Source organism: Ammodytes marinus (genome assembly GCF_949987685.1).
Source record: "Ammodytes marinus genome assembly, chromosome: 13".
Taxonomy (NCBI): Eukaryota; Metazoa; Chordata; class Actinopteri; order Uranoscopiformes; family Ammodytidae; genus Ammodytes; species Ammodytes marinus.
In genome coordinates this window covers 19,144,786-19,157,631 of record NC_137217.1, presented here as the reverse complement: position 1 = coordinate 19,157,631, position 12,846 = coordinate 19,144,786, and the positions used below count along the sequence as shown (strand labels likewise).

Sequence of the window (12,846 nt, the reverse complement as noted above, 5' to 3'; positions counted from 1 at the left end):
AAGAAAAAACAAACAAAAAACTACCTTCCCTTCTGCAAATCCATTACAAAATCCATAATTCTCCCCTTTTTCTCACTACTTCCCATACTTATAATATGAAACAGGATTGCACGTAGTGAAATATACAATTACATGCATTAACTAATTGCTGAATGGTGTTTTGTGCCCCCAACAGAGCCAACAAAGCAGCGCTGCCTGGAAGGCCCTAACCCTAACTGCTGTGCCCCCAGCAGTGCCTCCCAGGCAGAACACCATTCTTGAAAAATTTAACATAATCCTCACCAACTTTTCTATGCAAATTGACATTTTAAACTCAAACATTTAAACAAGGCTGAAATGGCTGCAGTTATGTTGTTTGCACTTTGTATGCAAATAAACACACTGACAAATTATATCTTCACAACCATGTGGTAATAACACTGCATTTTCCCATACAATAGAGAACATGTTAACTAAATAAAGACAGTGATAAAAGTTAAATAGGGGGAAAAATATTTTGGGCTATGTTGCATAGACACCAATTGTGTTGCTATGCTGGTGTAGCCAGTGTTTTCGTAAGCGGGAGAACGAGTGTGTTTAAAAGGGATCAGGTTGGGTGGGGTGCACGAGATTGTGTTACACAATGCCAAATCTGCCCTGAGGGGGTCTGACATTGTTTTGTGTGCCTTCTTTCTCTCTTCCCCCTTCCTGCACTCTCTATTCTTCACTTTTCCACCCTTTATAAAAAGGGTCATCCTCTTAGATAATGTGTTTAGTGTCATAGTGACCAGTTTCCTTGCCATGCTGTGTGTGTGCGCGCATATGTGGGGAAACAAGGTAATCACAGTGTGAGGGAGTTCCCACAGTTTTGCCTCCAGACAAATTCTGTCAGACAACTCCACCTGTCTTTTTGTGCTCCAGCACTTCACACACCCTCTCAAAGTACAGAAAAGCACAAAAAGTAATACATAGCAAAGTCAAGTAAAACGCTTCGAGGGGAAATAGAGAAATCAAACAGCTGAAGGCCGGCAGACTTCACATGTATGTTTATTTTTTTAGCATGCCCACAGCAGGATGTCCTGAGCAGGAGGTCCTACTGTAGGACTGTGTGTACAGCAACATAGAGCCCAACCAGCAACTTTGCAGGGCACAAATGGCATTTAAATTCACAAGATACATGTCAGTGGTGTCCTTCATTTCCTTCGCTTCTCAACTTTCCATCTACTCTCCAAATGATATATTTAAAATGACAAAGGATATTTTCTTCCAGGGAGAGCCTGGTTTGCTCCACGGCATTTTTCCCTGACATCAGCGTAGATGGTGGAGAGAAGACAAGGAAAGTGGGATGACTGATGCACCTTTGCAGTCTTATCGTAATAATATGTGTAATAAAATATGTCAGAAACCACCTGTGGCTCCTGAGATTCACTCAGTAAACTGAGAGCTTGTGACATGAGTCCAAAGAATGCAAAGCCGTGGTTGGGTTGCACAGGACCGGGATTGTCCCCTTTGCAAATGTGAGTCCAAATCAAGGCAAAACAACATTGGCAATACACACACAGACCCGTGTAGGGTACATAAAGGAGGGGGGCTAATGATTGTGAGATGTCACATTTTTGTAAGTGTAGTGTCTGACATAAGAATCAGACTATTTGACAAGCTCACAGTGTAACAAAAGTTATAATTCAAAGATACTGCTATTATATTCATTAGTAGTCTTATTGATTAGCAGTGCATTGATATTTGGCATAATGTAAACATCTTAACATTTTACTACTAACTTCTTCATGCACTAAAGCTTTCAATACAATCACTGTGTACCATACCAGATGCATACAAACACTTTAATTGTATTGCATGAACAGATAAAGGATAAAGACGTATCAACACAGCCATGCATAATACTCATTTTCATCTCTTTCACACTGAAACACGCTCACACACACAGACATTCACTCTTCACAGAGAAGCTTGAGGAAAACATTTAGCTCAGTTTCTACTAGGTCATTCTTCTCTAGTTTGGTTAGCAAATATAACAGTGATTATAATATCATAACATGTTAAAAAAAATCTCTATAAAGCTTTTTAAAATACACATTGTGCAATATAAGACAAACTGCTATTTTCGGCTAAGGCCACATTGATTTTGGTATAAAATACATAAATTTCTGTTCTTAAAGATATAAATAAAACATCTAAAAGACTGTTTTTTTAAACCTAACAATACATTACAAGTGGTTGACATTAAGCAAATTGTCACATGACCTTTGTATATTTTTGTGACCCCCTACAGCAGGGTCAGGTCCAGGTACTGCCCCGCCGGCTTGGTCATGAGAGCGGGGAGGGACATGAGATGAGTATCACCTCCACTGGACTGACCAATCAGACTGCTGCTCAGGAGAGAAAGGGACTCCACGGGACTCTGGGAGGGGGAGAGGACAGAGCGTTCGGGTTAGAGCAGGGGGGAATAGAGACAATGGAGCTTTACCCCAGTGTGTAAAAAGTAGCAAACACAGAAGAACTTACACCAGCACCAGATGTTACCCATCACCTTCTCAACCACCTGATGGCTACACATGTTATCACCAATCTATAATTACCCTACAACACCACCAATTGTCCATTTGCCAAACCCAACGCCCTGTTGCTTGGCCTGTCAAGCTTTTCAGTTATTGCAAAACACATAATGCAGTTTAAGCACCCTCAAGTCACTTTTACCAAAAAAATATAGAATTATTTTCTCCATTTTTAATAACAATGTCATTTATTTATTTTGACAGCTAAGCTAAAACTCAAGAGAGTGGGTTTAAAAACATAACTAGATTTGAGGATGAAGTATAACTGTCGAGTTAAGCAAACGTGACAATATCTGAACAAAGTGTGTTTGGAGCCTACAGTAACCTTCAGAAATCTGATAAAGAGCAAGTGAGTTGTTACCCTATACTTTATCTACAATCGCATAAAGGGAATAGTCCAGATATTTTATTTTTGTAAACCCTGACCCCACATAATAAAACAGTTAGCTCTCTCAGATCCGTATTTATAGTAATACGGAGTTACTGTAGTAAGTATGCTAGTTACCTACAGTTTAAACAGGTGTGCTGTGGCTGGTAACAGTTGCTAAACTATGATTGGACAATCACTGTTCAAAGGTTTAGCAAACGGTCAATTAGCCCTTTTGGCTATTAGCCCATAAATAACTTCTTGAGGACAGAAATTCAGAAGCCTGTATTACATTAAGCATAGGCCTACTGCCTATAAAGTAAGTGAGCAAAACAGAACAAAAAAACCTGTCAAACCGGATTGATCACAAGGATGAATTAAAATCCAATAATTTCCTCTAACCACCTTAGCCCAATCAAAAAAGTGTCCAATGTTTCTGCTGCGTGAGCCCCCTAATCCCAGGTGAGCAGTCTAGACCATAAGCAACAGCTACAACCCCTGTCCAAACTAAATCCCCCTCAGCCAATCCTTACCTGCCACCTGCCTCAGACACCTGCCTCAGACACCTTAAATACACACCCATTCTTTGGGCTGCGTAAGCAATGTCCCGGTCGGGTCGTGAGCGTGCACAGGCCCGTGGGCGTGCAAGAGAGCATCCTCAGGGGCATACTGTGGTGTAAGGAAGGGAGAGGAATGACAGAGACACGGGGCTGAGACACAAGCAACCATAGACACTAACCTAAAGGCCAAGTGGACCTGTGAACTCCAGCATCGTGGTGAATGAGAACATTGCTCATGTGGAAAAAAAACACTTTACAATCACAGTCCAAGTTTGTCTCATTCAGTATAAACTCTTTTTTATCATATATCCTTGCAAATCTTCACTCTCCCCCGAGTTAACATAAGACTTGAGTTTCTCCAGTTCAAGTTGAAGCAAGCAGCAGTGTATGTGTGACAGAACAGGGAGAGTAGACAGGATAAACTAGTTTGATAGCCTCTGGGCAAACACAATGGATGCCTGAAAATACACACCCACAACAGAATATTTGAATACAACGCTTGGATCCTAAAGAGAAGCATGTGAACTCTGAAGCATAGATGATTTATATGTAAAGAATATGTTTGAACAACTAGTAATATATCTGTATCTTACCTGGTATCCCTGCATTGCATTAATGAGGTCTTTGGTGCTGTAGGTCAGACCTGGCATGCGCACCAACCCCCCTTGGGTTGAGAGGGAGGAGGGGGAGGGGAAGAAACCTAAGGTGTTAGGTGAACCAGGAGGACTGTATAGACAGAAAATGGAAAAGGCAAAGACAAAATGTTATCATGAAAATGTCTTGAAGAAAACAACAAAACCACATATCTGGGAAGCAGCATGCTTCTCAGTAAACCAAGCATATGAATCACAAGACTGGGAGGAACTTTGGGCGTTGTCCAGGTTACTTTTTTTTTTTTTTTGCAAGACAAAGGGGCCGACCCCGTGAGAAACAGAGGTCACCGATGTTTACCAAGTTCTCTGATACCACAGTGTTCAGTTATTAACTACCCTTGTCTCAGCCTTTGTCCTTGCCTTGTAGCATTTAAACACCAGTCGTATAAGAATAGTTTTTTCGGTGGACAGACTCACAAATTTCCACATTGAAATAATAAAAATAAAAAGATATACCAATAAAAATTAAAATAAACACTTTTCTGCAAAGGGATTTTTTTTACCTCATCAATATGCATACCATGCTATTTGTTCCATAAAATGTAAAGGCTACCGTAAACTGTTTTACTGCACACATTTCCTTCAAGTTATGATTATGATACCTACGCAAACAGAGGGTGAAGATAATCAAACAGATAGACAATACTGGTTTGGTTTCTAATTTGCTTACTCAGCAGCACAAAGCCTGCAGGTAAACACTGCCTGTCAGGCTCAATTCAGGGCAAGGAGTTCCGTTTGCTTTTCAATCCTGTAGTGGTTCATTTTTATGAACCGTATACAATGAATTTGATAAGATCACCGTGTACATCAGATTTGATCATTTCACAAGACACTTATGTGGGGGCTGGACAAAAGCAGGCTCTTAACCAATCCATATGGATACCATAATTATCATGATATATCAGATTTATCAGCATCAATACAGACAGAGATTAAAAATCAGAGAACTGGAACATACAAATATACGCATGTCTCTTCTTTGTCTTCATTTGTAAGAATCACTGTTTACCTTGGGTAGTAGGCTGCGTAGTTCATGTATAGCTGAGGTGAAGCAGGGTAGTAGGCATGTCCCGGGGGCAGGGGGCGTGGGGCAAGCAACACCTGACCCATGGGAGGGTAGAGGGCGGCAGCCTCTGTGGGCAGGACAGTTTGGGCAGGGGCGAAAGAGTAGGATTGGGGAGATAAACCTGGAGAGGCGAGAGCATATGGACAGACAAGATATTTAAAAACAAAAAAAGCATAAGAGAAATAGACAAAGTCATGATGGTGAAGTCTATCTGATCATTGTTTGTTTCTGAGAGAGGCGCTCATGCAAACGTGCAAACAATGACCACCATTACTCTGCACCGCACACGTTTACAGTATGCATGAGTTAAAAAGGGAAAGTTTCCTTTTGCAGGATATGTTGCACTAGACAAAGGATAATTTTGAGTATTTGGAAGACCCGTAGCCAGGTGGGAACCCCAGCATCTCTTACATTATTATTATATTATAATTATAGGTAAAAAAAAAAAATCAACAATAGTTAGCCTTTATCTTATGTTTGCAAAATGAGAGCAACATTGCTCTCAGAGCACAGAGACGTGGTTAGGATCCAAAGTGGTTCTTCGGCAGGAAAACAAGTTATATGAGGTAAAACCCAATTAATTCCCCTTCCCCAAACCTTCTGGCAACGGGCAAGGTTGTGGTTATGTGTAACAGGGACTGACTGTCTATCGTACATGTTTTGCACAAGAAGCATAAAAATGTTATCTTGTCTTAACATGACCATACCACTCCCCGCACATGTCTAGGCCTTGAATCCCTGCACTGTAAACTTCATATCAAACATTTCATTAGCATTAGACCACCTTTTAAATCATACCTTCTTATTTTTTACTAAGAATGCACCTAGTTATTTATGGCGACCGTCTACGGACATAGAGAACAAAGCACATTTCTACGCACCAGCGTTCAGCTTTGCCCACTTTTCCCAGAGCTCCACTGATTGGACAAGCACAGGAGAAGCACACACCCGAGGTGCGCTGGTCTATTGGACTAAATCCCACAACCAGGACTAAGAATCTGATAAAACTGGAGAGCTGTAAGCCATTTTTCCATATTATTTACTAGCTGTCTTGCTTACACTTTTCCAACCCTTTCAGATTTTATGAATTACTCTGGTAACTGGTAAAGGAGTAAAATTAAGAATGAGTACCAAACATGCCACTGAAGAACTACAATCAGAATGTGTGAACACAGATGAGGAGGAAAAAAAACAGTTAACACGTGAGGTTTCTCAATGCATGCAAATCGGTAATTTAAATCAAACTAAATTACAAAGAGGTATAACAAACACACACCACACACACAGTTTTGAATCGTCCTGGTTAGACCAGATGTCCCCTACCTCCCACAGTACTAGATTGGAGGAAACCCAGCAACCCTGCCCCCAACGGCAGGAGCCCACCTACCCTGCAGTCCCGAAGCACCCCCAGCTCCCAGCAGCACTTACGTCTGGACTTACATGGCGGCGGGCTGAGCCCTGTCCCACTCCTGCTCCGGGTGTGTGTGTGTGTATGTGTGTGTGAGAGGGAGCCTCCCATCAGCACCAGGCCCATCTCCTCGGCGCTGCACGGGAACACCTCCACGTAGCGGCTGTTTGCCCCCCGCTGGCTGGACATTACATGCTTGTGGAGCCGCTGCGAGGCCTGAATTGCCCGCTCTGCTGAGGTCATCTGGATGAAGCAGTCACCTGACGGACGACCCTGGAAACACAGACAGCCAGATGTTACTCTTGCACTATGGTGTCAGAGAGAATGTTATTTCATGGGTGTGTCTGCATGTACCTGCTGGTTGAGGACCATGTGCACGCCGTGTGGTCGGATATCGTGTGTAAACTCGCCCAGGAAGGTGAGGATGTCCTCTATACTGGCTGTGTACGGCAGCCCCCTCAGCCTCAGGCAGTCCCTCATACTGCCAGGCGGGGGCAGGAGAGACATGGTGGGCAGAACTGACACCAAGGGGGCAGGGGCCACAGGGATCAGAGGGGCCGACGAGTACCGGTTCAACACCTAAACACACACACACACACACACACACACACACACACACAGTTACAAATGACATACTTTGCCTGAAGCAAAGACTGTCAGAACTGATTGCAACTGAGGCTAGGAAACCTTTCCCAGGTTATTTTCTCAAAAGATAATACAAAAATGTATACGCTCAAACACCTTAATTCACAGTTGCTATTAGTTAAAACTGCCACATTTTGGCAGACTCCTTGTTCTTAACAAAGACAATCCCACTTTGGCTTTCATGTGTGTGTTGTAATGTCCAACAGAAGCTGGCTTGTTTGCATTTCTGGAAAGGGGACCAATAAAAGCCCTGTGTGCCGCACTGTCCTGTCCGTTGTTAAGCATCAGGAAAAGCCTCTGCATAGATATTATGTATAAGTGCTTATCAGTCCACGAAGATAAGAAAATTAGTCCGTGTGTGCCCATCTCACAAGAGAGGCTAACATACGAGAAAGAGAATCTTTGTGAAAGATTGTGTGTACCTACGTACTAAAGGGAGACATATAACAAACACACAGTCCTTCCTGATATGCAGGTCTCCACCCATAAGCCCTACAGCAATAATTCCATGAAACTAACTTAGAAAAAAAGAAAAAAAACACCCACCTATTGTCACACATTTTGCTGTGTGTGCACACAAACAAACACATAACTAAAAGAAAAAAACTATTTATATATATATTTTGCAAGCAGAAAACAAAGAGGATAATTAAGGAACACATATAGAAGGCTTTTCACAGAAGGAAAACCCACATCCAGGCAGACACCATGACGCACCTGTTGGACCTCTGCTGCTGTACTTTTGAACAGCTCGATATACCTCCTCCCCAGGATTTCCTTGTGTTTTCTCAGAGCGCACTGTGCTTGTTCATCACAGGCAAATAAAACAAAAGCATCGCCAGTAGGACGCCCGTCTGGATAGCGGACAAAGAGGATGCCATCATTCCCTCCGCTGACCGGACACGTCTCTTTGAGTTCTTCATCCGGGGCGAAGAAGGTGAGCACCTGCTCGTGTGTGGCGGTGAAGGGAAGACCTCGCATCCTCACTATGATCTGGTCCTCACGGGACAGGAACACTGCTACCTCATTTGAGGTACCTGTCACACACACACACACACACACACACACATATACACACACATTTAACCACAGGTAAAAAAAAACAAATGATAACACTGTTTTCTTTATGGGAGCAGCACTCTGGTGGTTTGGATCGTTTCCATTGCGTGACTCTTATCACTTCATGATTTTTTGGTGATGATCAGGCCCAATTTTTATGATGATAAACACCAATTTCACAGAGGTCTGCTCATGACTTAAAATACTGTATAGTACACAAGTGTATATTTTCTCACCTCCCGCTATCTTCAGGAAGTCCTCTCCTGTTGCTTTGTAAACCTGCCATTCAAAAGGTAACAGGACAGAAATTATTATTGTAGAGTTATTGTAACTACAGATGTCGCTGCGATCAATGAAGGATGATCAAACAACATGTTGAAACTATGTCTATATACAGAGGCTGATTCACGTCATCAGTGCAGACTAGCTGGGTTTAGAGAGGTTACCTCTATGTATCTGTTGCCCATGTGGTGTTTGTGTCTCTGCAGAGCCAGGTCTCTGTGTTCCTCACTGACGAAACGAACAAGAGCTTCTCCGTTCCTCCTCCCCTGAGCATTAAGGCACAACGCAGCCCCTCCTCTGTACAACACAACACACAGAGCATGATATGTAAACCTTATGTCAACAACATGTGTCAGTGCCTATACAATGGCAATCCATGTACAACATACTTGGCAATGTTGAGTCCCCTGAAGAATCGAGCAATGTCCTGGTCAGAAGATTGCCAAGGCAACCCTCTTGCTCTGATCACTGTGTTGTCTGAGACTTTCTCCATCTTACTGCTGCACACACACACACACACACACACACACACACACACACACACGATCAGCAGGAGTGGACTTGGAGGTGATTTCAGAGACAGAAAACAAAAATAATATGCATCTAATCAAGCTTTACTTACCAAGTGCCAGTCTCGAACTTCTCACTCACTCTCTCCTGGTTAGAAAATGTGTGGTCTGTAACGGGAAAACACTAAGTTTGATTTCCAAATTAACACTATTACGTCTTTCAGCACAACAATGGTCCAACAGTCTTGTGCTAAAATGCAGACTAGATTTTGGATTTCTGTATTGACAGTTGGTCCATATCATGTCAGACAATACAAACAAAAATAAAGCATCACTTGTTGCTCTGTATGATAGTTCAAAACCCTAAGATATTCTCTATCATCATTTAAGATTAATAAAGCAATAAGTATCAGAATATCAAATATTTTGCATTTTTCCTTGTAAAATAACCTAACGATTAATTGATTATCAAAGAAGTTGCTGATAAATGTTTCCATTTCAAATCGATTTTCTTTAACTGTCATACTTTTCTGACCTTTCCAGTAAACAATAACATATATGTCAAACTAGCGAACAAATTCCAAAATGGTACTTACTGAGTGGCTCAGAAAGCAGGGCAAGGACAATGCTGGCCATAATCTGGACCTGCTGTACGGCTACTTCTGCAGGCAATATGTCTGACTGATCCAATGCAGGATCACAGGCGGCCGGCTCATCAACGGTTATACTAAGAGCTGAGGGGAAGGCCGTCAAGGAAAACAAACACAAGGAACAGCCACAAAAACTCTTACAGTTAGAAGACCGGTGTCTTTATAGATGTATGTATGTAAACAATTTGACTTAAAATTTTAAAAGGTGCGGGAAAATGTAGAGACGGGTGAGGCAAAGCCACACACAAACACACAGAGATGTTAGTTTTCCTGATCAAGTGGGTGTGTGGGGTTTGCCCTGTTGGCTAAACACACATGTTCACTGAGCGCTTAGTAAGGTGGTGCCATTGTCTCCCTATTTGCATTTCAAAACCTCTAGTCCTGCAGCCAACACCCCAGTGGCTTATAAACTTTTACAGTGTGAGTTGTGTGGACGAGATCAAACTAAACGTATGGATTCATAACCAGAAAAACGGTCCAAAAATGCAACGTGTTAAACATGATATGTATGAGATACAACAGTGTAGTTCACAGGCATTCACTGAAACACCAACTTGTAGCTTAAAGGATACCTTCTGCCATGACAGGTATATTCAAGACCTTGAGGTCAGACGTGGGGAAGTGCTTCTTGAACTCTTTCCGAAGGTCAAAGAAAGAATAGAAACAGTCTGGGACCAGGATGTTCTGGAGAGAGAGGGAAGAAATTAAACAAGGATGTGAACATACGCCTCATCAACAGCTGCCTTTTTATTGCAGTCATATAGCTGTTTGCTCAAGCCAGCAGAGTAGACTCTGTGCAACACTTTGAGACGTGTGGCAGAATTCATTCAGTAACGCTCAAGTCGTCGGCTTCTTTGTGTGGCGGTGTTTTTTTTATGCACGCAGTTACGGTATGTGCATGGGCGTAGGTGAATGAAGACAGGTTTGCTCGAGTGGCTCTTTGCTGTAGATCAACTTTCACAGTCACATTAAATGCATCCAGGGGCACGGTGCTGACACAACACATCCCTTTGTAAGTGTGTGTGTGAGCACTGAAGGTTCCTGCAGCAGTGAGGGAACATCCGCCCTGGCTTCGAGGCGTTCACCCAACCAGCTCGCTCACCTTGCTTGCGGCCTCAGGGTGAATCACTTGACGGATGTGGAGCTGCCCGTCTGTACACAAACACACTGACGTGCCTGCGCCCGCGCTGTTCACCTCGTTTGTCAGTTGTAGATTAAACTGCAAAGACATTTTGAAAAATACATTAAAAGACATTCCTAATCAAGTCTCAGACACCAGTAGTGATACTCACAACATAGTAAACACTGACAAGGTTTATTTCTAGAGACATTAGAGAGGTTATTAGCCTACTTGGTTTAATGCCTTCTCGAAACTCGTGGCTGTGGAGACACAATCTGCTCTGGATCCATTCTCCTCTTCCGCGCTCTCTTCCACCACCACATCCTCCTCTTTTTCCTCTGTCAATTCTAAAAGGTCAGGCTTAATGAGGAGCTCATTCACCTTGCCCAACTGGTTCAGAGGAGAAGAAGAAAACACGTCAGTCTTGAAACAGAAGACTACATTGAAACTCACAAACTGTAGGCTGATATAACAGCGTTAATGGCTGGAATAAAGACCTTCAGTACATATGTATTATCACATACAAGAAGCAGGAGTTTATTTAACTATCTTACAAAGTAGATATCATTCATAGAGGACAGTTGTCCTTAAACAAGGTTTTGGAACATAGGAAAGAACATAACTGACTCATCATTTGATCAATAATCAATATTTAACAATTTAAGTTAAAGGGCCGTTTGTATGCAAGTGCTACTGGAATTTCCTTTACTTGCCCGCTCCTTTATTTACCACTACATTTCCTGCTTAAGAACACCAATACTTCGCTGTGATAGCAATACGTTTTTCTTTTTACCGTTTTGTTCTTTACATCCACCAGCTGCCAAACCAACTGCACGACCTCCTTCTCGTCAGATCCCAGCAGCTCTCTGCTCGCGCCAGATGTGGCGGTGAAAAGCACAACCAGGTAGTCTACCTGCGCCGTCATCTGAACACAAACACAGCCAAAAAAAATAAGAAAAAAACTAATCTAATACTTCACAAAACTACAGGACAGTAACGGGATATATGCCGGGAGAGGAGACGCACGCGGGAGCGGAGAGGTAGAAACACCTTTACTTTGACACCTGAGCGCAAAGGTGAGCTCCGTAAATCCAAGTTTCGTCGCGTGTGAGATTAAACATGGAACCTCCCGCAGTCACCATCGCGAAGTAATGGCTGAACATCCCCCGCTTTTGTAGTGAGTCTACCTGTGAGGTCACGTGACTCTACCTGCCCGTCCCTCCTTCAGGTGGTTTACACGTTAGGACGTGGCAGAGAAAGAAGGACAGAAATATCTGTAGCCTACATATTATGCAGGCCTAATAATTTTCAGTAGGCCTATTTAGGTCAATTTGACTGTTTATTTGAATAATAGGCCTAATGAACGAAGCCCGGCTAATTTCATTTTAATCTTTGTGAACTAGACAAATTAATGGAGTTTATTTAAATCAATAGTCTACAGCCTATTGATACTTACGTTAATTTGTAAAAAAAATAAAATAAATAACAATATATTCCAAGGATGAAGTGTTGCAATAAAAAATACAAACAACCTTTAGGGTGCCCGCTGTGTTTTAGGCTATAAGAAATAAATATTAGTTTAATTATTTTAATAATAATTAGATACAAATATAAAATATTAATTATTGAACAAACCATACGAGCTGTAGTTTGGTCTGGCTGTGCGAGATGTATACCTTATGCACTGTGGGTGTGCACAAGTGTCAATTTTAAACAATACTATTACACTTACTGATTCATTCTATATGCCAAAAATATATGATCAACGTTTTTTTCCCCTTCAGTTTAATTGAGAAACAAAAAAATGTATAGGCTTCTTTAGAATTAGAGTAGCTTAGTAGAGATTTTAATTTAATGTATTATTTTAGTTTTTCTTCTATTTAAAAGCAACAACAATGATAATGATGTTAATCATCCTTTATTTATTAATAACTTGTTACTTTTATTTTCCTTATATATGAAAAAAGTGTAT

General features: G+C 41.8%; 1 protein-coding gene across 4 annotated transcripts; it reads right to left on the bottom strand.

Moving 5' to 3' along the window:
- Positions 1–1,010: 1,010 nt before the first annotated feature.
- Positions 1,011–12,012, bottom strand: esrp1 (epithelial splicing regulatory protein 1). 4 transcript variants are annotated; one of them, XM_080039704.1, is made up of 16 exons: positions 11,901–12,012; positions 11,668–11,799; positions 11,106–11,264; positions 10,857–10,973; positions 10,327–10,438; positions 9,701–9,838; positions 9,218–9,272; positions 8,985–9,095; positions 8,760–8,892; positions 8,550–8,592; positions 7,972–8,291; positions 6,964–7,188; positions 6,630–6,882; positions 5,145–5,322; positions 4,076–4,208; positions 1,011–2,401 (listed from the first exon to the last, which is right to left on the bottom strand). In XM_080039704.1, exons 2-16 carry the CDS (start codon positions 11,797–11,799, stop codon positions 2,267–2,269), a joined length of 2,244 nt encoding a protein of 747 aa, XP_079895830.1. In that variant the 5' UTR covers positions 11,901–12,012; the 3' UTR covers positions 1,011–2,266. The 4 variants fall into 4 exon arrangements, with proteins under 4 accessions (XP_079895830.1, XP_079895831.1, XP_079895832.1 ...); XM_080039706.1 differs by adding an exon at positions 3,456–3,591 and having other exon boundaries at positions 2,263–2,401; positions 11,668–12,009; XM_080039705.1 differs by having other exon boundaries at positions 6,642–6,882; positions 11,668–12,009.
- Positions 12,013–12,846: the final 834 nt, after the last annotated feature.